Source organism: Dendronephthya gigantea, unplaced genomic scaffold (assembly GCF_004324835.1).
Source record: "Dendronephthya gigantea isolate DGI-Jeju-01 unplaced genomic scaffold, DenGig_1.0 000107F, whole genome shotgun sequence".
Taxonomy (NCBI): Eukaryota; Metazoa; Cnidaria; class Anthozoa; order Malacalcyonacea; family Nephtheidae; genus Dendronephthya; species Dendronephthya gigantea.
This window is the reverse complement of record NW_021163117.1, coordinates 94567-122122: the sequence shown is the minus strand read 5'-3', so window position 1 is coordinate 122122 and position 27556 is coordinate 94567. Positions and strand designations below refer to the sequence as shown.

The following is a 27556-nucleotide window of genomic DNA, read 5'->3' as shown; positions in this document are numbered from 1 at the left end:
AGATCGCCAACACTGTAATAATAATAAAAAATGTTTTTACTTCTGCAAGCGCCTGAAATAGACGAATTATAACCCTTGTCTTGCTTGGTTGCTCGTTGTGGTTGCTGATGCCTTCGACCATGGAATCATCAAAGACTCTTTTCCGTTGTTTTTGAGCTACACTTAAAATTTGGAAATTCAAAAGGAATATTACGGTAAGTGGAATATAGCCAAGAGGAACTAGTAATGCATATTCAATGCTGGGAGATAAAGCGCAAAGGCCTCTGATTCTATTGTTGAATCTTCCATAGTGAACGTGAAATATAGCGTAAAGACAACAAGCAGTCAACCAGACTCCAGAAATAGCCAGAAATACTCGTCGACGTGTCACAATCATAGGATATTTCAGAGGTTTTTGGATGAATAAATAACGATCAACAGTAATTAAGAGAATTGTAGCCATTGAAGCAAACATCAATGACCAGATGGTAGAACGACCTAACTTACAAAACAAGTCCTGATCACTTTCAATGTTTATTAAAGCTTGAATAAACTCGATGATCCATAGTGGATAAAATGTTAAACACACGAGAAGATCCGCTAATGCCAAATTTGCTATCAAATAAGATGTCGCTGTCTTTTCTTTACAAAGCAAAATTGTGTATATTATAACTGTGACATTTCCCAATACTCCAATAATCACGCCGAGAAATTTAAAAGCAACTGAGAAGATAAGAACACTGCTGGGAACTGGAGCGAAAGTTGTTCCATTAGTCATTGATAACGAACTATTGTGCAATTGCGATACGTTTGCGTCGGTTTTGAATACACACCTGTGTACTGTTAAATCAATAGGTTATAAAGACGAGGCAGTTTTATTAAACAGAGCAAAAGAGTATATAAAAAAGCCATTATCTTAAATGATTAATTAAACGACGTGCAGATCGTGCATAATATTATATTATATAAATTCACTCTAAGATGGAATTATCGTTTGATCAGTCGGAGAAACCCAGTGAAAAACCTCAAAGAGGACAATTGTGATAGTTTGGGAGAGAGTTCGTCCGTATATTCTGTGAATAAACATGATTCAAATTCATCAGCGAAAATTAAATGGCTTTTCGAAGACCGTCTGAATATAAACGTACGATTAGACGTGCTTTGCAATTTCCGCTTATATTTAAAATGCATTGCGTGTTAGTTACAACGCGATTAATTTTATGTTTTGACATCGTAATAAAGAAACATGCATAAAACATAATGTAGTCTTTTTCAGAGCCATTGTTGCATGAGACGTTGTATACTGAGCATAATAATTATACATCTTTGCGTTGGAAAACAAGTGACGGCAAATAGAATGGGTTTTGCAAGACAGCTAAAAAATTAGCTTATGAATAAAACCATAAGTACTCATGTGAGTTTTGTTAATTTTAAACTAAAGTTCTTGTCATGATTACCGAAAAAACGTGCGCTATTTTATATAATAATTCTATACCACGTGCATTATCCTGATAACTGATGATAAAAAACAACACATCACCAGCACTGTAATAACGATAAATTGTGTGACAGCAGAATAATTATATGACAGTTACGATAAAGTTTAAGCTACTTGATATTCGCTATATTAAAAAACGAAGTAAACATAATTTGTTTTTCTGCTGCATTGAGCGGGCGTTTTATGAACTCTCACAGCTTTAGCTTGTTTTCATCTTATAAATAGATCATAAATTGTTCCTACGTTACCACTCATTCACGAACTGTATCCAGTATCCGTGTATATTTAAATGAATATACTGCTTGATAATTTTCCTGATTGTTTTCCAAATTCTTTATTTCAAAATGTTTATAAAACAACTCTAACAAACCTTTGTTAAATAACAATTATACCAGCATATGTGGTTGCACGGCTTGCTCGCATTCTCATTTAAGATAGAAATTTATCGCCGTAGCCGATGATAAGATCACCTATACGTTAAAATGGAGCCAAAATTTGAATTTTTTTGGGGCATTGCAAATTACATGCCTTCAGTTAAACCTCAAATTTATTTATCAGCACATTATTCATCAGATTCCCCGACATGCAATTCAACGGACTACCTCTCTGTAAGCATTTGTATTACCAGGATAATGAAGGTCCGGGTCACTCTCTGCATGAGTAGAATCCCCGAGCCGGTGCGGAGCACCGTGCGAGGGTACTAATTCCGCCCGGAGATTAGGAATTACACCCAAACCCGGGAGAACATAGCGGAATCCAAAGTCGCCCAAATGTCATGGACGTTCAATGGTCATGGTACTTGTGCGCACGCGCAAAATTTGAACGAGTGACGACTGGTAATTAGCAACTTGCTGATTGGCTAAGACGAAACGTTCGTGTTTCAGTGAAAAACGTCAGCAATTTAACTGTCATTTTGCCAATTTTTTTTTAAAAAAATGTTTCGAAAACAAAATATGAAATTTGGAATCAAATAACAGATAAAACACTGGGAAGAGTTTAAAATATTATCAGAACTGGAGGAATTAACGGTGAAAAGGAACAACTGGTTTATAATCCTTGAAATGGAAGGAGTCTATTTTGTTTATTTTGAGGTTTCTTTCGTGTTTGCTGTACCAATACATTTTATGAGCTTGGTATGAGCTTGCTTTAGTCAGTACGGAAATGCTTACACACAAACACGTATTTTGCTCATAGCGGCATAAACTTAACATAACGAGCAAAGACGAATTTTTTAAATTTTGTGGCCTAGCTACAAAATACAGATATATTGATTGCAAGGACGTAGTCTGTAATCGTTCAGAGTGTTCTGTGCCAGAAATAGACGAGGAAACTCGCGGTTGGATTGAACAAGCTTGCGAATCGTACTGTAACGATTGCTTTCTCACACCAAAACAACAACCGATCAAACAAATTGATGGGGACAAAGATGAAGACGAAGTTGAAGTTGAAAGCCAAAATGATTCGTTGCAACATCCGCCAACCCTCAAACGTAAAAGAGAAAGTGGAAAGATCAATAAAGGGAGAAGACCAATGTGGACATCTGCATGAACATTTGAATCACACGGTTGACATGCATCATTACCAACAGCGAACAGTTTAAGCGAAAGCTGATATCTACAAATATCAAGAAATATCAAGGTTTATCGGCTCGTTTTGCAAAAGATTAAGGAGAGACAAGCCTTATTTCTGCTCAACATCAAGCAGGTCCGAAACAAATTTAAATGGTGTGTTGGTATACATGCAGTAAAATTTCTTGGAGTTATGATACTCTTTGCAGCTTCGCGCCCTCCATCAGGACATTTTGCCAAACTTTGCCAAAAATCGTGATAAAATGTTCCGCGACATTCTAAACGTATTCCTAAACCAACTTTCAGAATAGTTTGCCCATACAAAATTCCACCAATTCCACCATTTTGTGGTTCTTTCAAGACGGCGACATTGACGAATTCGAGGCTTTGTGGCCTTAATGAACATCATTGTAGGTAATGACAAACATAACTGGACAATCTTGTTCCTACCTGTTTTGATACTGTGCAATATTCGTAATTTACCCTGGCTTCTTTCTCTTCTTACTTTCAAAATTTGCTCTAGAATAATTAGCTTCGTAAAAGCCGCCATATTTTTTATGTGAATTACTGTTAATAAACGCGAGGAATAAATTCGACATCTAAACTGAGCACATCGAACGTCGCATTTACGTCGCACAAAACTGCGGTTAAATTCGACGAGTTAAATTCGACTAAAATGCGACGTCTAATCTAGGCCTAAATCAGCCGCTGAAGATAGTATTCACCAGAGATTCCGTGTAATTATGACCAACATGAAAAGATAACGCTTTAAGAGGTTTATCATCTCATTATCTATTGTTTGAACTGCACTCGACTCGACGCGACCAAAAAATGCGAAGTATGTATAGCCCATAGCAATAACCATTAAACACTGTAAATTAGTGATATATACAGGGTGAGTAAAAAACCCTGACATTGTAAGTCAAATTAGCTCTCTAACTTATGTGTACAATCAACAGGACGTGGTTAAGAAAGTATTTAAACCAATTGAAATAATCCAACGTGACGCCTGTGCTAAAAAAAACGATTTGATAAAACTGTTTACAGAACAAAACTTTATGTTTTAGGCAATTGTTAATGATTAATGATTTGAGATGCTTCGTATACCCATGAGATATTTTAGCCAACTTCTGTCATATTACAGCCGGCTAATTTGAATTTCAAAGATGTCAGTTTTTTTACTCACCCTGTATTATGCTAGCTGACAATATATACAATGCTGTCAAGGATTTCAACTCTTATAAACTTGGAGCTGAAGGTATTGGTTTCTTAGATGAAATACAGGAAAATCCTGGATGATACTATTAAACAATACTATAAATGAGACTATGAACAGGTTTCAAATTGGAAAATATGACTATTAATTTTGACCGGCAACGTACGGGACAACGCAAATATTTAATGGTACAAACGGCAGCATCGAAGCTCATGGCCATCCAGTGAAATATAGACAGCCGTGTCGGTTGTATCATCGCACAATAGTCTCTATGAACTTGTAGTATTATCGGAGTATAGTTTAATTAACACTAAAGTACATTGGTTAATTATTTACCTTATCGCACAGTACATTTCTCCATTCGTCGAGCACAAGGTCAAGGGTATATTACCAAAATTAACAGTGATTACAAAACCTCTCCATGACATGTTTTTATAGTCTCATAAATATAGCTTGAGTTGCTTGAATTCTTTTACAAAGAACTGTCTTCGGCTGCAAAACACTGTCTCTGATCGTCTGATCGGTCATGATCTACATGCAACCATTACATGGTGTCACTGAGTAAGAATACTGAGCCTTTCATATTCAAATTTGCCGCATAACGGCTGTAATTTGACAAAACTTGCCTGAATTGAATAATTAATATAAACAAAACTGTAGAAATTTGCATGTAACTCAACGACTCCAGCGTAATTTATACTGAACGGCAGCCAGACATGATTCAGAGAGTGAAATGCACGGGCGAAAGACTCTTCGTGCTGAAAGAAACGACAATGGCGTAGCCAGCCTGACAATTTAGTCATGCTACGTTAATATTTTCGTGTTCATTGACTGTGAAAACAGTGAATTTCTAAAGAAATATATAATGATAATGACATAAATTTTGCATCGCATGACTAAATCGTCAGGCTGGCTACGCCACTGAGATACGACGGTCATGTTGATATAAAATATTCAGTTGAATTCATTTATTTAGGTCTTAATTTCATTATGTTTAAGGTTCTTACAGACGAGCAATTTTTTCTATGACAAGTACATTTGTACACAAAGTTGGGCGAACAGACGAACAATTAAAAGTTGTCATATAAAAACTTGTCATAGATTTTCCTGTAAGAGGCTTTACGCAAACGTGTTTTCCGAGGTATTGAATAAGGCGTCGCTGCAGTTTGTTGCATGTATACGTATTTTCATTGGATGAAACCCTCGGAGTGAGCTGGCAAGGTCGCAACCTCGCAGGCCAGGTTTTCTACCAGCCCTCCACGACCCACGCAAGTTCGCCATTGCGATGAGTAGAAAAGAGTCTTTATTTATAGCCACCAAAGTTTTTTCGAATTTAGGAAGGCGGAGGTTGAAGAATGAAATTTATTTGCAAAATTTAAGCATTTTTAAATTGTTTTCAAGTCTAAAAATGATAGACAAATTCAGTAAATATATAGAAGGTATTTTGTATCGAGTTTTTTTTCAAGAAGCTAAGGTAATTTTTGTGTTTCAAGCGATGGTATATGAATGTGTGCATTATATTTTTTGTAAGAGAGTTGCCAGCCTTAGGATAATTATATATTGGACCGGGCTGCCTATGACAAGGGTCATCAAAATTCAATATACAGCTTGCACTTGAATAATTTATTTGCTGTTGTTAACATGTATAATAATTATTAGCTACTGCTCTTTGCGTAGTCTCTACGCAAACCAGCCGTTTCAAATAAAGTCCTCGAATAATTTCCAATCTATCTTGATCACAGTTGTGGTAAGTCATTTTAAACATTAAAATTTATTTCCATTGACGAATGTTTCGTGAGTTGTAGGTAATAGATGCCCTATAGTGATAACAAGAACTTCATTAAATTTCCCTAAGTTAACAAATGTAGCTGTAGTCAATTGGGACTATGTCATGTGCGGCCACCTTTTGCCAAATTGTAAATATTTTATTTCTGCAATAAAGTGATTAGAAAGAAAGAAAAGAACGTAGTTAAACGTCAAAACGGGCTGGCATGCCATTCAGTAATTACATCAACACATATGTATCAGTTTTCTCGACATGCAATTCAAGGGAAATGGTCCGCAATTTTTTGCGAAAAGTAAATTTTTCAGAGTGTATCATTGAAATGAAATTGGTCGGCCGTTTAAAGCCGGTTTTCCACTAGCGATATTTTTCGCGCGAAGCGACATTTTACTTTTGTTTCAGAGCTCTCAACTGAAACCATCTGGAACAAATTGCTCAAAAACAAAGGAATAAAGTCGCTTCGCGCGAAGAATATCGCTAGTGGAAAACCGGCTTAAGATTGTTATCAGCGTTTGCCGCGAAATTACGAAATTATGAAACCGAGCATATTTTAGATGACGCATTCAATATATTTCTTATAGCTTTAGATTATTTACCGTTTAAAAGTTGAGAGTGTAAAACCTAAATGTACTTTTATCTAATAAAGTCGTTCGCATGCGAGCAATATTTACTCCAGTTGCCTAGCGCCATGAGAGAAAAATAAACAAATTCTGAATGAATTATTAAAGCACACTACCAGCCTACGCAAATAAATGTCAGTCGCGTATTTGGGGTCGGTGCGTACCTATATAGCTTTGCTATTGGTTGATGATAAGAAAAAAACAGAATCTACTATAGAAATTTATTACTAAAAGAACGAATCATTTATAAACACTGTTCACGATTGTTACGTACAAAACGCTAAGCACAAAACTCGTTCATACTAGATAGATACTTACTGCTAGTTTGCCTCAATCGTTTCGCACAATTAATCATTTATCTCTGCTAAACTGACGTTTGAAAAATAACTGATATTGCTTCGTCGTTTAAATATGTTGGTGTATTCTCCCCCACGAAGTAAAAATCTCAACTTTAGCGGATAATCTGAATATAGCGAAGTGTTGAATTTTAATCAATTTACAATGCAAGTTAAATACTGCTTCACGCAATTTAAGCAAGCGAATATATTTCCTATATTTATGTTTTATTCCTAGGCAAGAAAATTCAGAACTACGAATCCATGCATATCTACATTCAATAATCATGGCTTATTTTTTTATTTTCATTATAGGAAAATTTCTTCATATTGCAACAACTGAAAGTTGAAGAACCATGCTATTTAAACATTTCTTTTTCCTATTTGTACCGTGTATATCACTTGCAGTCTTAAATGTTATATCAAGTGAAACCAGTGTAAACATTTGCTACGATTTCACTCTTGAAGGTAAAGTAAAACATAATATATATCAACAGATTGTCAGAATCCTGGAAAGTCACGTCATTTGAATAAACAGACCTCTCTCTACAGCTATAGCTTCTGAGTGATAGAAATTAACAATGAAAATTAATTCATCACATTTTTGTCAATATGGGACAAATCAATTCTTTGCACATGCACTTCATCCTCGTATCTGATGTGTGGACAAAATCAAATGAGGGGAATATCAGAAAATATATCACATTGTCACAACCTTCTGCACTGCACGAGAATATATGACAGTAAAATCGAGAATTTGCAAAGTTGAACTTTTTTCTATATCCGTTGACAATCCCTCCGTTTAAGCTGAACTCAATTTATTAGCATGATACGCGGCTCTGATTATTGTCCTTTTTACAGAACATTTTTGAATATAAAATACGAAAGTGATTGGTGTGTTAAGTTTAGCGCCTAAACGATCATTAACTGATATTTTTCAAATGACCCCCTTCTCTCAACTCCATACTTTTAATTTGCAAGGCTTTTCCATCAAATTATTTTTGGCCAAACCTAAGACTGAATATCTTAAGAAAAGTCTTAAGAAGAGAGAAAGTGGCAAAACTTCAGTATAGCCTCTCAAATGAGACAAGAAATAAGCAACCCTATTTTTCACATCTTTTTGACACCCGGCAACTTAGTGTCTAGTAACATTAATACCTATTCTTTAGCAGTTGAATAACCTGCCTACTTACCATAGGTTGGTTACTAAAGTTAAGTAGTTACCATAGGTAGGTTAACATACCTACCATACTAACCATATCTACTATACCTACCATACCTACCATACCAACCATACTTACCATACCTACCATACCTACCATATCTACCATATCTACCATACCTACCATACCTACCATATCTACCATATCTACCATACCTACCAAACCTACCATACCTACCATACCTACCATACCAACCATACTTACCATACCTACCATACCTACCATATCTACCATATCTACCATACCTACCATACCTACCATATCTACCATATCTACCATACCTACCAAACCTACCATACTTACCATACCTACCATACCTACCATACCTACCATACCTACCATACCTACCTTACCTACCATACCTACCATACCTACCATACTTACCATACCTACCATACCTACCATACCTACCATACCTACCATACTTACAATACCTACCATACTTACCATACCTACCTCACCTACCATACTTACCATACTTACCATACTTACCATACCTACCATACCTACCATACCTACCATACTTACTTACCATACCTACAATACCCACCATACCTACCATACCTACCATACTACCATACTACCCTACTACCATACCTACCATACCTACCATAACTACCATACCTACCATACCTACCATACCTACCATACCTACCATACCTTATATACCTACCATACCTATATAACTAGCATACTGGTTCGAGACCAGTGATGATATGAAACGTTTTAGGCTTACTTTACGTTTCTAGAGACTTTTAGCTTGACGTTTATGGCAAACGCAAACCGTTAACAAAGTTTGTGTTTTAACTCCACTATCTCTAAGTGTGCGGCAATTTCGCTAAAATAATTACAAACCTTCTACATAAAACGTGCGATGTTCAGCCGAATGTTAGAAAGCAATAAGCTATTACTGATGTATTTAGAAAAATTGCAGAAGTAGTTTATTGAAATTATTGTAAAAGCAGCAAATTTAGCTTTGCCGTAAGTGTTTCACGTTCACCGTATAAAATTTATTGCTTGAACGACTGCATACACGAAATTATTTTACGCTTTAGAACTCCGACTGAATGTAACAGTTATTAAGACAAAAGCCGTTTCTGAATGGATAGATTGTGTAATGGAGTGTGCAACTGAGATATGTTGTAGATCTATCAACTTCAAGAAGAAATTGGCTTCAAAGAATGATTCAAACTGTGAAATGTTACACAATCTGGTTTACAATACATCTGAGAGTTTACTGGAGAAGAACTCCTCTTATGATTATGTTTATCTTGTTAACCCACAAAAGGTATTATTCAGTAGTATAAAATTACATCTCTGTTGTAATCGTCACTTATTTGCGACTTTCACTGTAAGACATTTAAACATAAACCTGACTGATTTAGCAAAGTTCAATTTTCTGGGTTGGTTTAGCGTTGTTATGATCCTGCATTGCAAACAACAAGGAATTAACATTCTTCATTACAGGGTTACAATGAAAGTTGTTTTAAAAAGACGTCCGATGAAAACGAAGCAGGTATGTGTTGATGATAGAAGACTTAAAACACTGCAAAATCTCGATGAAGTTACTGGAAAATAAAACATATCTCCCAACGAGCAGAGGTCGATAATAAGCCTTTGGTCACTTTGATGCCTACAAATGCGTTTCATTCGTTTAATTAAACTTATTCTGAACAATTTAGTCAAAGACTGCGCTGATATCTATCATAAAGGAATACAACAAAGTGGAATATATAAAATTAATCCAGACGGGAAGGGAAGTTTCAAAGTGTTTTGTGATATGACAACATCAGGTGGAGGATGGACTGTATTTCAACGTCGTCTTGATGGAAGTGTTGACTTCTACCGAGGATGGCAAGATTACAAACAAGGTTTTGGTAACTTGAGCGGAGAATATTGGCTTGGTCTTGACAAAATACACATGATGACAAAAATTTCACAAAATGAACTTCGTATCGACATGGATGATACATCTGGAAACACCAGATACGCTCATTATGATTCATTTAAAGTCAGCAGCGAAAATGAGAAGTACAAGTTGAATGTTCGAGGTTATGATGGTAAGCATTTTACATTAAACTGAGTTTGATATTATACGATTGTCCAGCTCTCTTTACAATCAACTTTGCAGTGAACTATAAATCTGGGGGCTTTTTAAAAAAACGTAGTTAACTTTTAACTATAGTTAGTGGCAGAACTGACCAATCAGAGTTATGTATTTCTGAGTTAACTACAACGCGATTTAACTACGCAAAATGTAGTTAACAACAACCTGCCCCAGTATATCAAATATTGTATCGGGAAAATCATCATTGAGTCATGGATGTAATTTTTAAACGATATAGTTTAAACGAGGCAACTTTGGTATTTCGCGGATTAACCCCAGAAATTTAAAATATGTCCAATTTGAGAATTTGCAAAACTTTAGAAAATTACAAAACAAAATGAAAACAAAAATCTCAGGACTCAGAGATATTCGATAAGATGCCGTCGAGGCCACGTTGCTATGCTGTTTCAAATTGTTCACAAATGTTTTCAGAGTCTTATACCTCATTACATTGATACGATTTATAATAATGTGAAATTCATGAATATTTCATCAGGTTTATTAATTATGTAACACTAGGTTTGTTTCCTTTGGGAGTTAAAATGCATTCTAAGCTCTGTAAATAAAAAAGAACAGTTTTATCAAATCGTTTTTCTAAGACACGCGCCACGTTGAATTTGTTCAATTGGTTTTAAACACTTTCGCATTAATTAACCACGTCCTGTTGATGGTACACATGGGTCTGTCATGGGAATTGTCAAACTCCAGCCAAGTTTGCGGCTAATTGAACGTCACTTACAACAACTCTTTACAATGGCATTTATTTAATGAGGTGTTTCAGCCGCGTCATCGTCGTGTTGCCGTCCTACATGCTTAAGATCCCTGCTATTTACGTGATAGATTTGATCAAACGACGAAATCTGTATTATTTTTTAACTTTGATTAACAATATTATATCCTACGACTACCAGTAAGCATCATCAAACCTTCGCTTTTTCCGAACAAAATAAATTTCTACTAAATGGATTTAATCAAGATTACTGTTGAGTATTCGTACAGCATCCTTTACAATGACGGGATGAAACCGTGAACATAACATTTGCGAAATCCGCCACAACTTCAAATCACAAATTCACATTGAGGTCAGGGCATTTGACGTGTAAATATCAAAGCGCTGTTAAATACCCTGGTAATAGAAACGACTCTATATTTATATTTATTAATGTTGCAATTGCTTTAATACAAAAACACATTAACAGGAATTTGTGAGAGAATGGGTTGTCGGGTTGAAGTACTTCCCCAACAGTTTTTACAAAATTTGTTTGACAATTAATACACAATTCATCCAAAATAGGCCTGGGGTTGTCATTCTCTCCCTAACCTGAAAAAATAGATAGATAGGGTATTAAAATTACCTTGTCGCCCAAAGGATGAATTGCGTAATATTTACAAAATTCAGTAAAATAAAGTAATTTAAAAATACAACATTTTTAATTTTAGTCTAACCATTTATTAAATGTAATTACGTTTTAGCTGCCATCTTAAATATAAAATATTTATTCGGCACGATCAGTATGAATATGTGGTATAATAAATTTACGTTTTATTAATAAATTTACGTTATTTTCATTTCTAAGATAATAATGTCTTAGCGGTGATAATCGCCTGGAACTAAAGGGGGATAATCCTCTATAATTAAAGTTGGGATTTTAATCCCCTCTGAGAAAGGCGCGATAATCCCCTCTACGCAATTGAAGTTAGGGTGATAACTCTCCTGGAAATAAGGAAAGGGTGATTGACACACGAGGATTACCCGGGTGCTTTGCTGCTCTTTCCATCTTCTTCGTTGACGCAAGTAATACGCACCAAAGGCTTAGTTCAATTTTCCATCGAAGGCTTTTCGCATGGAAGTCTCGTTTGTCTTCACATTAACTGCTAAGTTGTAATTTTCACTCTTATTCGTAGCCAATAAAAATCCCTCTAGCATATACAACTAGCGAATCACCATTCCATTTTTAATAAATCCGAATTGCTTTATTCAGAACTTGCGCCTCGCGCCCGTTACCATGGGAACAGAGACATTTGAAAATGTTCTAATGGCCGACAAACCGGTATTAATCGTCTTTATATTGCAAACGAGGTCGGTGTCCCAGAATTTTTTTCTTGAAACGTTTGCTCTATGGGGCTTTTATATCTATAAATAAGTTTTAAAAAAATTCTGTCATGGAAAACTTTTTTAAGCCAAAATAACGTTTTTGTAAATAAAAAAAATCGCTCATTACAGAATTCTTTTGAAACTTTTTTATACATAAAGCATCTATAATAATGTAAACGTTTAATGCAAAAAAAATTAGGGTCACCAAACATCGTTGCGATTTAAACACGATTAAACCCTGTTTTCGACCATTTTGAAACGTGTCTGCTTTCATGGTAACGGGCGCCAGGCACATGTTATGAATAGATTTCCGCTCAAGGTATGTTTCTTGCAAAGTATATTAACTGCGTACGATTTTGGCATTAATTGCACTCCATTACCATAATTGATTTTAAGAGGCCATTCATGCATAGGTTTTTACATTTTAAGGTACCGCGGGGGACTCGTTACAAAATCATAACAGAATGGCTTTCAGCACCAAGGATTCTGACAATGATATTTGGGTATATAACTGTGCAATGAGATTCAAAGGAGCCTGGTGGTATCGTTATTGTCATAAATCCAATTTGAACGGTTTGTATCATTATGGCGCACACACATCGTACGCTGATGGAGTCAACTGGTTCCATTGGAAAGAACATCATTATTCTCTGAAATCAACGTCGATGAAGATACGACCACGTGAATTTGGAAAAAACAAATAAAGTTGTTGAAAGATAAAGAAGGTTTACGTTTACTTTCTAAAAAGTGTAGAGCACTAACACGCCACTTGTTGGTTTTTATAAATATTTAAAATCGTGTAATAAATGACGTATATTTACATAGAGGAGATTCTTCTCCTACGCCTAGCTTAATCCGAAGTCAAAGTTCAGAAAATAAACTAACTGTATAAAAGTGTATCGTAAGTTGTTCATTAGAATGAGCTTATTTTCATGACAGCTATATCTTCGTTTGTCACATTACATATAAAACATTCACTTTTTTTTTCGAAGATCGTCCGTATTGAGACGTACGATTAAACGTGCTTGTAAATTTCCGGTTATATTTAAAATGCGCGTTAATTACAAGACACCCGATTGGTCCTCATCCATATATTGGAGTAATTACGTCTGGCAAACCCTCCACCTTATTTTTAGGCACATCACGGCTGCTTGAGCAGAAATTTTCCCCTTATCCATACCAATTTTGCACGACATCTTTAAGTGGTGCAATTTTTTTTAACACGACGTCAACAACAATAACAGGGAAGAATTGTAAAAAGAATTTTCCATCGGCTTTTCTGTATTTGATATGTTTAATTCATTCCAACCATGAAAGCATTCACAATTCTTCACAATTTTATTCCTTCAAACTTGCTCTGATAAACAACAAACCAGTTTTGTCGGAATGAGTCATTGCAATAATTGTATACCAGGTGTACTATCCCGATAAATAGTGGTAAAAAGCAACACATTGTCAACACTGTAATAACGATAAAAAAATGTTTCTCTTCTCGGTAAATTCCTGAGATAAAAGCTACAACACTCATCCTGCCTTACGGTTCGTTCTTGTTGCTGACGCATGCGACCATGGCGGATTTATCGAAGATTCCATTGCAATTGCGTTGTTTTCCCAAACACGCGTAAATTTGTGTAAAAGATTGGACACATGCATCGTAATTATCGCTACTCTGGTTTTAATAAATGAAAGTAATCACCACACAAAATTCACTTTCATGGCCCAACGTTTCGACACTCCGGTCTAGTGTCTTAATCAGGGGTGATCTGTTGTTGAAACTCAGTTCCTTATATACTCTCAAAATGACGTAATCTATCAATCAGATGTAAATATTCTTTTGGCAAATAGCTTCCATCTTCCATCCCTATTTAGGACACAAATACTCGCATTAATATGCCAGGCTTCCAAACAACGCCTTTGTCAATAACGATCATTAGTGGTAATGACTTTCGAATCGTTGCACGCAATGGTATAGTTAGTTTTAGTTTTTTAAGTTTCACTTAAATTTGCTAAGAAAAGAGCAATATCTCAACAGAATTGAGTTTGGATTGTTGACGTTCTCGCAAATAACAGAATGCACTCAAAAAATACAAATAAAATGTTACCTTAACTCAGTTTCAAGAGAAAAGACATATAGAAAGCTATCTTCCATAAAAACAATAACTTGCAAAGAAATTGTCCGAAACATACGAGTTGCAAAATACAAAAATATCGCATTTTTGCACGAACTTTTCATGAAGGAAAAAAAACCTGCCCCATGGTAGGACAATTGGCAAAAATAAAGGACTATAAGTGTCCTAAAACTATATCAAAATTACAAGGTAAAAAACAAAATTTACTCGAAAGCCAAAGCAAAAGTTTGAAGCGTATTTGTGCTCACAGCGAAAAATTCACATTTACTCACCCTGTAGTGGGAAAATACAGTAGTCAGATAAGGTAGATGCAGAGAAACAGATTGAAACTTTTTTCCATTTCCCCACCTTCGTCTGGTTCCTCGTCGTTTCCTCCATAAACACAGGAGCCTGTCTTTATATAAAAATATTCAGCGATATATGAATGGGGCTTCGTAAACTTCACATAAGATGAGATGAGATGAGATGAATTTGACGTGTTTAATCTCCACTCGATATCATTAATTTTACCGCCATGTAATTGATGAGATCATCATCGTTGGCCAATGTTGCCAGTCACTTTCTCGTTGCCTTGAAAGCTTTTGCGTTATCACTAACGATCAAGTTTGCATGGAATCTCCCTCTCGCAACGAACTTCTTCGACGTTTTCTAAAACTCACTAGCTGTATCTCTTTGCACAGGTCTAGATGTACCGCTCTCGCGCTGGCACAAGTGAACATAGCAACAGAAACCTTCCTGGTTTTATTCTTACTCATTTCAGTGGACGGGTTTTCTTGTTTCTGAAAAGTCTCCAATAACTGGTGCTCGTAAGAAGATCCTCTCCCAAACTCCGTCACTTTTCACGTTTTCGTCTCCGTCTTTTACCAGGCTTTCTTTCACCGTCGCATTGATATCGTCGTTTATGGCAGCCCCTGCTACTAGTACCACTTCCGCTCAACCTCTTGCTTTGACCGTCTCTATGCTAGCTTTACGCCGTTTTTGCATGTAACACTGCACCTCTCTTTGCTTTTGTTCCATCGCAGCTGCTTCCATTTCTTTCCACTGTATTGCTTTGAACTTCATCTGCTCATCATTGAGTCGCTGCTGAATGTATAACTCGCTCTTTAGTTTCTCTTCCACTTCCCGATAATTGATTTTTTCCATCTGCTTTTTCAACTTCGTACGAATGTCCCGAAAAGATACAAAGAAACCCTGGTCACCTGGTGTTTCTTGCTCCCATCTTTGATATTGTCCAGACTAGTATATTTGTCCATTAAATGTTCTATTTTCAAATCTCTTGTCTTTAGTAGTCGGTTTATTAGCTGTCCAGCCCGATCATCAGAATGTTTTACATCATCGATGTCGTCGGTGGTGATGAATTCCTCTGTCTCACCGATTTGTAGTTCGGGAAATGCTAATTGCTTTTGAAATTTTTCCTCTGGAGCCATGTTCCCTTTGTAGGTAATTTGTTCAATAAAGAAACCGCTGCCAAACACGAAAAATTTACTCAAAGGTTTGGTATATATCATGCCGTGGTTGCCACTTCCATCCAGTGTGGGGAATTCGCTGTGAAATTTGCCTCGCTGCCGCTCCGGCGCTCCCTGCACCACTGGATAGAAAGTTCTCTCAATCGTTCGAAATATAAACATACTTTGCATTAAAACACCAATAAAATGTTAAAATAAAATGTTAAAAACTTGTCAAATCTCCGGAAAGCGTGTTCGTTCGTGTTCGATTCTAAAGATCTTCGATATCACTATGGTAACACTGAACTGCATAATGTAACTGGATAATAAAATGCAAAATGTTCGATAACGATTCTCGACACCCCCAACGTGACATGCGAAAAATATCCGCACTGTACCCCGGATGTAGTGGCGTATGAGTTCTACGAGTGTTTTAGTTCTCAGTGAAATACCCCATGCATATAATAAACCAGAATATGGTGTACATTTGACCGAAGGGAGCATCGAAATATATGGTACCCTATACATCTTTGACCGCGAGATGTAGTTCAAGAAATTCAAAGAAATCCTATTCTTTATGACAGATCGCTTTCTCCCCTTGAGATCAACCACAGTCCGCTCGTCTGATGACGCCATAACTTAAGCGCTGCCTTAAGAAACTTCAAGTGGCTCTCTACCGTCATGCATGGAACTGAAATCTTCTGAGACATAAAAATACTCGCCCCGGTGGCTTGTGGCCACCACTTTTTTTTCATATCACAAATGACGTCGTACCGTGTACCTGTAACTGAACAGACAGGGTTTCAATGTTATCTATTTGTTAATACTTCTATATGAATTTTTCCAAAGCAACCTAAACGATCAGTTGTAATACCAAGTCCGAAACCATGCAACGCCACCGCTTCCATTGAAGATGATCTTAAACCAATAAGTCTTACTTCGCACATATAGCTAAGCTGTGGGAGGGTTTTCTCTTAATTCCTTGCTTTCAGAAATGAGAGATTGTTTTCTCAAAATTTCGAATGAATTCCTGTTTTATTTCGCTAATTTAATGTCTTTCGATGTTGTTTAAAAACGTAGAAACTTCAGGCTAATGTTGTGCAAACATCTGTGATTATTAGGCTGTAGATTTTGTGGCATTTCTTCAGGTAATTTCGCGGATAATTAATTTTTACATTTATACGAAACTATAACTGTAATGTTTTAATAAACTCTTTCCTTCCTTGTCGTTATGATATTGACGATGCATGTAAACAAAGTAAGCACGCGCGGAAGTATCACACGCGCAGTCAAAGTCTGGGCTGCCTATGTCTGCACTTGAAAATTTTTATTGTTTTGATTTTTTTTCTGAAGCCTCAAATGATGAAATTTTAACAGTTACCTAAGCTGGTAGGGTCTATAAACTCCTGTAGAAAAAGGGTGACATCACCTTCCATACTGAGACTGTATTTTCACGAAATGATGAAAATATTGGCTATCGACGCTTTGCCATTGAGTCATTCCATAATATAAACTTATAGTTAGAGGTAATCTAGGCCCAGCCCCCAGGAGATTATTTTCTTGGTTTAAAATGGCGAGGGGTGCTGCATTTCATGTATTTCTAGTCATAAAATAAAACGAGTAATATTTTTATCAATAGCTATATGTGTTATGACCTGCTTTTGTTAAATAATATATAAATTAACACACGTCTTTGCATTAACAGATTTTTTGCTAAAAAGGAACAGTAATATTTATGAGCAGCTGCCAGTGTCAGAGTTAAAATATTTGTTGATATACAGTACTTGGAACAAGTGAAATGAATGAAATTATTTTTATTGCCGTATAAGAAACATTCAATATAAAGTGTTGAAGATAACCCAACTTTGACAAAACTGTCAAAGGCTAAAATGCATTCCATTGAATGGCTGACTTATATAGCTACAGTTTAAATTTTCACACAGTTGCAATGATGAAAATAACTCGAAATGTAAACACAAGCGGGGCAAAGAACCAAACAATTAATGTTTTATTCATTTTGTGCGAGGAGATAGAAAAAATTAAAGATAACGTCCAAAACCCACTTTTTGTGGATTTGCGTGCAATGTAGCTATATTTGAATGGGAGCTTAGACAGTCTAAACGTTTTGACCATATATATAGGACTAATCAGTCATCACGTTCAGCAATTGTTGCCATAACAACGTAAATATTTTTGATTCCATAATTTGTTACTAACTTCTTAATCAAAAGACATTTTGCTACATCATCTGGCATTTCACATTCAGTTTCAATTAACAAAAAGTTGAATCAAGAATCTCAATTTTTAGCATATCGAAAAATGCTGTTTTAAGTTGATTTTGAAAATGACATGTTTTAAATTTTAAAACCCTTGAACTTGTTTTAGCGCTGATTTAAATTTTCCTTTCTCATTATTACCTGTTATGGACAACCGCCCCAGACGTAGTTATAATATTCAATTACGCGCAGACTTTACCGTTTACGTTGACGGAAAACGATGTCCGGTAAAAAGTTATTCGCGCCAGTTAATCTCAAGTCGAAGTTAAAATAAAGCGGCAGGCACTTTTAACATGCAATAACTTATGTAACAAATTAGTTTCATATAATTATTTTTCGCGCTTTTTTAATTAACTTAAAACCGAAAAAGTTATTATCGAGAACTGAATGAAAGATTACTACGAACTCGACTTTTTTTCACGCTTGACGTTTCTAAGGTCAAACTATTCATTGTTGCTATTCTATAATAATTGTCAATGAAATTTTCAGACTGATCTAAGGAAAGATAGTTATGCATTTTAGTATAATAGAGCGTATCCTCGTTGATTTATAAACCGTTTGAGAACTTTGCTTTAGAGACAACATTCTCCCTAACCGCATTATATTTATTGCTCGGCGCTATACGACTGTTCATAAACTGCCAAATAAGAGACGTTGATGCTTATTATGCAGCTTGCACTTAAATAATTGATTTGCTGTTGAGTGTTTGTAATAAGAATAAGAATAATTTATTTGCTAGCATGCATATCAGTATTTTGCTACTGTTCTAGGCAAACCAACTGTTCAAAGTCCTGAAATAATTTCCAAAAATCTTATACCAGAGTTGTGGTAAGTCATTTTAAACATTAAAATTTATTCGCACTTACTTTGTTTCGCAAATGTGACCAAAACTTTGTGTTCATTTGGGTGTTTGTAAGTTATTAATGATTAAAGGATTACTAGCAAGCGAGTTTTCTGCGCAAAACAATACACATACACACGCGCGTTTTATTTTGTGGGAGAAGGGGTTTGGGGGAAGCACTCTTAGAATGTAATTCTTTGTGGTCAATCTCTTATCCCAAAGACTCGTTGGCCTTTAAATAGTTGTCCTGGGGTTTATATTAACACGCCACATACTATATACATGCATATCAGTATTTTGCTACTGTTCTGGGCAAACCAAGTGTTCAAAGTCCTGAGTTGTGTTAAGTCATTTTAAACATTAAAATTCATTCCCACTTACTTCGCAAAATGTGACCAAAACTTTGTGTTCATTTTGGTGTTTGTAGGTTATAGTCTAAGATGCCCTTTATGATCGAAGCCGTTCTGAGGATTACTAATAAGCGGGTTTTCCGCGCAAAACAATACACATACACACGGTTAATTTTTTTGGGGGAGAATGGTTTGGGGGAAATACTCCTATAGGATTTAATTCCTTGTGGTCAATCTCTTATCCCAAAGACTAGTTCTTAAATGGTCTTTAAATCGTTGTCCTAGGGCTTATATTCTCCCAATTAGGACCCCGATGATGTCATGTGCACACGCTATGCATAGTATATACCATAAAAGAGGTAGCCAACCTCTAAGACATCAACCTGACCAACCGCACACGCTAGTTGAACAGTATACGATTCGACTGATCTATGATTACAATAACTTAATGCTGAGTCTATGGGCTTGAACGTGACAATCAGAAGCTCTTCCGCTACAACCCTTGAAACTCAAGCAATTTTAGATGACGCATTGAACATTCTTCTTAGTTTTAGAATATTTCAAGCAGTTTAAAAATTTAGTTTGTGAATTAATTAGGGATCCAAAGTTGGCTAGCGCTATTAGAGAAAAATAAACAAATTGTATCAATTAAGCAAACTACATGCTTACCAGAATAAACGTCAGTCACGAGTTTACCTCAGTCGTGTCGCACAATAAATCGCCATCTTGGCTAAACTGACACTCGAAATATATCTTTTTATTGCAGCGTCGGTTAAAAAATATTAAAAGTATTCACCCCACGAGGCAGAAATCTCTGGCTGTCCCTCCTTTCCTGAACATAGATATGTGTTGTTTTAAACATGTGTATTAATAAAATTAATATCGTTCTTCTTGATAAAAGCAAACGAGCGAGGAGAACTATTCACTGTGTTTAGATGCTCAGAGAATAGAGCTTCAGGAAAGGTTTGCATACATGTTTGTCTGTCACTATCTACGAAAATTGCATCACATCAAAATAAATGCAGAAGAATAATTATAAAGCCATCTTGCATGAATGTAGTCCCGCTAAATGTTAATCTTTTTGTGTTCGTTGACTGTGAAAACAATGAATTTCTAATAATGAATTTAATAATAACAATGAATTATTAATTCTAATGACTTGAAATTTGCATTGCGTGACAAATTCGGGAACATGCATGGCTACGTCACTGCCCACTTTTAGTGCCACGTTGTATGTAATTTCTGCTCATAAACACTTAAACTACAGTGCCTTTGACAAAATGCCCAAGCCTCGACTTCACGTCACTAAAATTAAGTAAATATTTGTAAAACTCGAAGGCCATCACGTAAAATTATTTGAATCGATGATTAAAAAGCAAATCAAGCAATGGCTATTTTGTTACGAAATTTAATTTTGGTGATGATCACGAAATAAAACGAGAATTATTTTTACAATCATGGGTATTTCAGAGGTTTTGCGATAAATAAACAAAAATCAATAGTAATTAAGAGAGTTGTAGCCACTGAAGCAAACAGCAATGGTACAACTTTACTTAGAGAACAAGTCTTGATCACTCTCAATGTTTAATATTAATATTGATAGTCTCGATGATCCATAGTGGAAAAATGTTAAACACACGAGAAGATTGCTAAGTTTGCCATCAAACATTGGCGGATCCAGCATTTTGGCTGACTGATGCGCTGTTTTGAACCATACTTCAACACCTCTATGGGGTTTATATTTCGGTCAGTGGTGGATTTAGGGGTGTGCAGAATAAATTACACAGCTTAAAATCGAAATCGCATTAGTAGATTTTGATGTAAAAATATACTTTTCAAATCTATAAACAATAGCGTTTTTATTAAGATGTTTTGAATTTAAAATTAAGGTGTGTAATTTATTCTCCGCATAACTAGATCCGCCACTGTTTTCGGTACATTGGTCCATACCAAGGTCGAGCATATCATATTCCGGTGTATTCGACCATATCAAGTTTGAATATCTCATATTCGATTATATACCCTACCCCAGTATATTCGACCATTTTTTGGCACATTTTCTTGTCGTATATTGAAACATTCAATATGAAGTACTGAAGATAAGCCAACTTTGAAAAAGCTGTGAAAGGCTAAAATACATCCCATTGAATGGCTGACTTACAACTTAAATTTTCTCGCAGTTGTAATGTTAAAAATAACTCACTCGAAATGTAAACACAAGCGGGCAAAGAACAAAGCAATTAATGTTTTATTTATTTTGTGCGAGGAGGTGGAAAAGATTAAAGATAACGTCCAAAACCCACTTTTTATGGATTTGCTTGCAATGCATATTTCAATAGGAGCTTATACGGTCTAAATTTCTGACCATAATTTATGAGACTATTAATCAGTCATCACGTTCAGGAATTGTTGCCATAACAACGTAAATATTGTGGACTACAGAATTTGTTTACTAACCTAATAAAAGCATATTTTGCTACATTATAGGGCATATAACATTCAGTTTCAACAAAAAGATTGCATCAGAGATATTTATTTTTACCCAATCGAAAAATGTTGTTCAGAGTTGATTTTGAAAATGACTACTTTTAAAGTGTACATCCCTTGGACTTGTCTTAGGCTGATTTAAATTTCTATTTCTCAACATTACCTGTTATGCACAGCTAATTGCTCGGAGCTTTACGACTTTTCATAGGTTGCCAAATAACAAACGTTAATATTTAATATGCAGTTTGCAATTAAATAATTTGTTGAGTGCTGCTAGCATGCATATTAGTATTTTGCTACTGTTCTAGGCGAACCAACTGTTCAAATAAAGTCCTGAAATAATTTGCAATATATCCTAATCAGGGTTGTGGTAAGTAATTTTAAACATTAAAATTTATTTCCACTTATACTAGCTTTGTTTCGCAAAATGCAGCAAATTTTTTTGTTAATTTGGGAGTTTGTAGGTTATAGATGCCTTTAGATACCAGAAACTTCATTAAATTTCCCTCGGTTAATTAACAAAGAACGTACTTAAACTTGAAAAAGAGCTGGCATGTCATTCAGTATAATACGTATATAGATACTGAATATAGTAGCGACAGCAAATTTTGCTTTTGTTCTGTTTGTTTGTTTTATCGCTCTACCGATATGGTATCGAGCGCCCTACGTATTCATACCAAAACTATAACCTTCTTGGTTTATTTACTTGGTATATGTATGATTGATGACTTAAATGAACCATAAGGTTATAGTTTTGGTATGAATACGTAAAGCGCTCGATACCATATAGGTAGAGCGATAAAACAAACAAACAGAGCAAAAGCAAATTTGCTGTCGCTGCTATATTCAGTATCTATATTATTATACTGAATGACATGCCAGCTCTTTTTCAAGTTTAAGTACGTTCTTTGTTAATTAACGGAGGGAAATTTAATGAAGTTTCTGTTATCAACGAATATACGTCAGATTTCTTGACAAGCAATTCATGAGACTTCGTTTTCATGCATAATTTTTAATAAATGCCTTAGAAATGAAATTAGCCTTGTGTTTAAGATCCGGTTTCCAGCGTTTGCAGCGAAATTACGACCAACATGAAATTCTAGCTATTTTAGATGACGTATTGAATATTCTTCTTAGTTTTAGATTATTTCAAGTCATCTCATTAAAAAATTGTGAAATAAGAGACCAAACTTGGCTAGCGCCATTAGAGAAAAATATAAACAAACCGTATCAATTAAGCAAACTACGTTCAAAGCGAATGTCAGTCACGAGTTTGCCTCAATTGTGTCGCCGATTTATCTCCATCTTGGCTAAGCTATAACATTTGAAAAATATCTCGCTATTGCAGCGAAGGTTAATTGATGTTAAAAGTATTTTCCCCACGGGGAAAAACTCTCTATAGGTGTTACATATGTGTTAATAAAATTAATATCGTTCTGTTTCACAAAAAAAAACGAGCAAGGAGAACTATTTCTTTTAACTAAAAGGATTCAACGAAATTGCGTATAATACATTGTGTTTAGATGCTCAGAGAATAGAGCTTCGAGAAAGGTTTGCATGCATGCTTGCCTGTCAATATCTACGAAAATTGCATTACAAAAAAACAAACAAATGCCGAAGAATATAAATTCATCTTTTATGAAATTCAAGATATACAAGAACAAAACAAGTCTGTCAAAAGATGAGTGTAAATTTTTATGCGCTTACCCCATGTCCGATAATTATTTAATTATTCATGTCCGATATTTAATTATTCATGTCCGATATTTATGAGTTTATGTCTCCACGCCAGCCGTACAATTTAGTCAAAAGCAAAAGTTAAAAAGCAAATCAAGCAGTGGCTATTTTGTTACGAAATTTAATTTTGGTGATGATCATGAAATAAAACAAGGATTATTTTCATGAATATAATTATATCTGTTATGGCGTGCTTTTGTTAAATAATAACATTAACACACATCTTTAGCTTGGCCAAAAACATGTCAGTGTAAAAGTTTAAAATATTTATTGAGGCTGATGCAGAGTTTTTTTAAACAAGTGAAATAATTAAGGTGGCTCCCTACAGTTTTAAGAATATTGAAAACTAATGATTTAGATTGAAATTTTTGGCAGAAAATTTCTTGCTAAACGAAATGAAATTTTCCAGATATATTAACCAACATTCTAACAGTCGAAAATTGTCTTTGAGTATCACGTCATTACCGTTGTTATGGTAACAAGGGCGATTCAATATGGCCGTCATTACACCTATTCCCGCATTTTACTCGAAAACGAGATCGGTTACCCCAATTTTTTATTTTATAAAAAGTTTTCTCACAAAAAAATGGGAAATTTGAGCAAGTTTAAAAAAAAATCCTTTTGAGCCAAAAAAATTCTATTACGAAAAATCCCGTTTTTTAATTTTTAATAATTTTGGCTCAATTGAATTTTTTTTAACTGTTTCAAATTTTCCATTTTTTTATAAGAAACCTTTTTTAAAAAATAAAAAATTGGGGTAACCGAGCTTGTTTTCGAGTAAAATGCGTAAATAGGTAAAATGTCAGCCAAATTGAATCGCCATTGTTACCATAACAACGGTAATGACGTCATTCTGATGAGCAATTTCTGACTGTTAGAATGTTGGTTAATATATCTGGGAAATTTGCAGCTCCTTAGCGAGAAATCTCGTGCTAAAATTTTAAATCAAAACCACAAGTTTTCAATATTTTAAAAAATTGTAGGGAGCTACCCCAAATGTATAAATTATGTGCTGTTGCTACTCTGAGTCACCAACCGGGCAAGTTGAAAAATTAGCCTGACCACGGTGGGAATCGAAACCGCGACCTTTGAAGACGGTCAAGACGGTTCGAGTAATTGATATTTTGGAACTCAGTCTAGTCCCTCCATATCTGTGACTCAGATTACATGTAGCAACATCACATACATTTAATATACACACCTGAGTCTTTGCATTATCACTACCAAGTGAAATAAACTAAATTATTTTTTATCACCGTATATTGTAAGGAAACGTTGAAAATAAAGTGTTCAAGCTAATACATTATGTAATCTTTGTCATGATAACTGTCAAAGGCTAAAATGCATCTGATTGAAGCGCGTGTATGTGGATTACCTGGCTATAGCAACTTAATTGAATTTTAAAATTTTCACGAAACACAGGCAACATCATATCTCACGATCATTTCCTACTCGTCTTTTTCCTGGTAATAACTGCGAAAAATATCTTCAAGAATACCAAGTCAGACATTAAACGATTTAAACGATGTTTGTAGCGGCCAGCTTGAGCTTGCTGTTGCTTGCTATTGGAAACATTTCTGCAAACCAATGTTCCCCAACGAATTACGACACAATCGTAAGAGGTGAGTATTGTCGAAAAATGTAAAATAAAAATATTGTCGTGAAACACCAGTTAAATGTCTCATATGGTGAAATCAGTCCCGAATAAAACACATAATTTTAGTTGAAATTTGGACATTAAAATATTTGTCTTTAAAGGATTTTGTTTAAATTTTTAGGAGGTCCATCATTGCCTGCGGATGAAATAATATCAAGACACAATGTTACATCTTCAGTTGTTATGTTAGGATGTCACACTCACTGCAAAGACGAAGACAAATGTGTTGGATTCAACTACAGAACAACAAAAAATGTTGAAAATTGTCAACTGACAAACGTTACTAGAAAGAAAGAAGAAACGAAAACGGGAGATTGGATATTGATGCAAGATGTTGAAGCGGTAAGATTGATGAATGACAAAGCCAGTGATATTTAACGGTTTTAATTTTATACGGCAAACCACGATAATTAGCATCGGTATAACATCATTGTTTATACCGATGCTAAACACAGGCAAAATATAAACGATAGAAATAATAAATCGTCATTGGACGAGCGTTGTAATGACACGAAGTAATTAGGGTTGTTTATCACCATATTCGGTATTTAACAATGGTGTTGTTCGAAATTTGTTTACGATTTTGTTTAAAGAACTTAAAAATATGTTCCGAAATCCGAAGAAATTTGAAGTTTTAATTATAAAATAATAATAAACATACTGCGGTTTTGGCAGCTTTTTTTTCGCGAACTAGATTTTTTTTGCGAACTAGAACAGATTAGATTGCTCGCATCAAACATCCGTAGTACAAGTCGATGTAATAATTTCAAAAATCCGTATATTTGTAATCAAGGTATGAACTTTCAATTTTGATTTCACGAGAAAAAACTTGTTATTATTGAACTTTAAGAAAATATTTTCTCCATATCTGCGATCTTTGTTTCACTCTATATACGTGTCAAAATACAACCCCTTTCTCTCTTAAGAAATAATGAGAAATATACGGTATATCATGTTAGTCTATACCGACAAAAATGAACATTGAAGATTTAAAGATATAATAAATTATAAAGAATAAAGAAATTATATATAGATATGTAGTCGTAATTTTCAAAATACTGTTGTATTAGTGCAATTAACGTATTCGTGCAATTAATGTATTAGTGCAATCAATGTAGTGATATATTAATTAATGCATGTATAAAGAATAAAATCAACATTTATTAACTTTATTATTGTTGTAATCAATTTCGTATAGGCAAAGAATAGAGTTAAAAAAGAAAAGGTTACCAGGAAATCAGGTAATTTCCTTTAGAATTATCACAAATAACGTAATTACAAATTTTGGAACATTCGAAGCAAAACTACGAGAATTTTGATATTAGCTAAATTAATTCTTAACTATTATATATACAATGAGAAATGTTTTAAATTATCTGTCAATACGCGCCACAATAATGCATTACGTAACCAATGAACCTCTGGACTCTTTTGGCGAATTTTGATTGGGATTGGGACCATAAGGCATAACCCTTACCAAAAACGAACCATTCGCCTGCGAAGTAGAAATGTTGATCGAGCCCGAAGGAGCTGCTTGAAAAATTTGTTAGATCAGTAGTCTAATTTCAAAGTAATATGATGAATAAAATGTTTTCATGCTTGAGAGATGGTATTAGTGAAAATTTTGAGTGTGATTCATGAAAAACTCAAATTAAAACCAAGATGAGTTGAGAAATATGTGTCAAATACAGGTCCACATGCAGGAATCGAACCTACGCCTTTGGTACGCCGATGCAATACTTCTGCATGATACAGAGATAACTCACAAAACAAGCGTAGTTGGTGAGGATTTAGCAAAGACGTAGGTAATTCCTGCGAGTAGGTGACAATAAATCACTGAATTAAGACTTTGTACCACTTTACCCAATGAAGCAGAATTTTTTCGGGTCTAATTTTGAGTGGAAATGGTATACACATATATAGGCTCCTAACGGTTATCTCTGTCACTGTTGCCGCGGATTTGCTGCAAATGGGAAAACATGCTCAGGCAAGATTATCATAATCGATTTTTTATACGCAACTCAAATTTAGGATGGCACTGGGATCGCAAAGGCGTAGATTTGATTTCTGTCCCATGATCGATAGTTGATTCATTTTTCTTAACTGTTCCCTGACTGAAAGTCCCACAAAATCAATATAATTATATCTTCCGGGCGTAGGAAGAATCTCAATTTTTTCTTTGGCGGACAAAAGCTTTCAGAGGAAATTTT

At 35.0% G+C, this 27556-nt stretch overlaps 3 protein-coding genes across 3 annotated transcripts in view; all 3 read left to right on the top strand.

Annotated features, from left to right (window-relative positions):
* Nucleotides 1–8260: 8260 nt before the first annotated feature.
* On the top strand, nucleotides 8261–8746 carry LOC114534792 (putative uncharacterized protein DDB_G0291608; the record flags this gene model as incomplete). Its single annotated transcript, XM_028556260.1, has 1 exon — nucleotides 8261–8746. A coding segment is annotated over one exon (486 nt), but the record flags the coding sequence as incomplete, so codon positions are not given.
* A 1115-nt stretch (nucleotides 8747–9861) lies between these two features.
* LOC114534818 (ryncolin-4-like) lies at nucleotides 9862–13128 on the top strand. The gene is made up of 2 exons (XM_028556291.1): nucleotides 9862–10282; nucleotides 12854–13128. Exons 1-2 carry the CDS (start codon nucleotides 9862–9864, stop codon nucleotides 13126–13128), a joined length of 696 nt encoding a protein of 231 aa, XP_028412092.1.
* A 7794-nt stretch (nucleotides 13129–20922) lies between these two features.
* The window catches only part of LOC114534817 (ryncolin-1-like), a 29059-nt gene continuing 22425 nt past the window's right edge, over nucleotides 20923–27556 (top strand). The window contains exons 1-2 of the mRNA XM_028556290.1: nucleotides 20923–20937; nucleotides 21085–21132. Of these exons, the coding sequence (XP_028412091.1) occupies nucleotides 20923–20937; nucleotides 21085–21132 (63 nt within the window). The remainder of the gene's footprint in view (nucleotides 20938–21084; nucleotides 21133–27556) is intronic.

Bases quoted from the DNA above. Each gene is read 5' to 3' on its own strand.
- LOC114534818 (XM_028556291.1), top strand. From the start codon at position 9,862: ATGCGTTTCATTCGTTTAATTAAACTTATTCTGAACAATTTAGTCAAA. The intron at 10,283-12,853 runs GTAAGCATTTTA...TTACATTTTAAG, and splicing joins GAATGTTCGAGGTTATGATG to GTACCGCGGGGGACTCGTTA.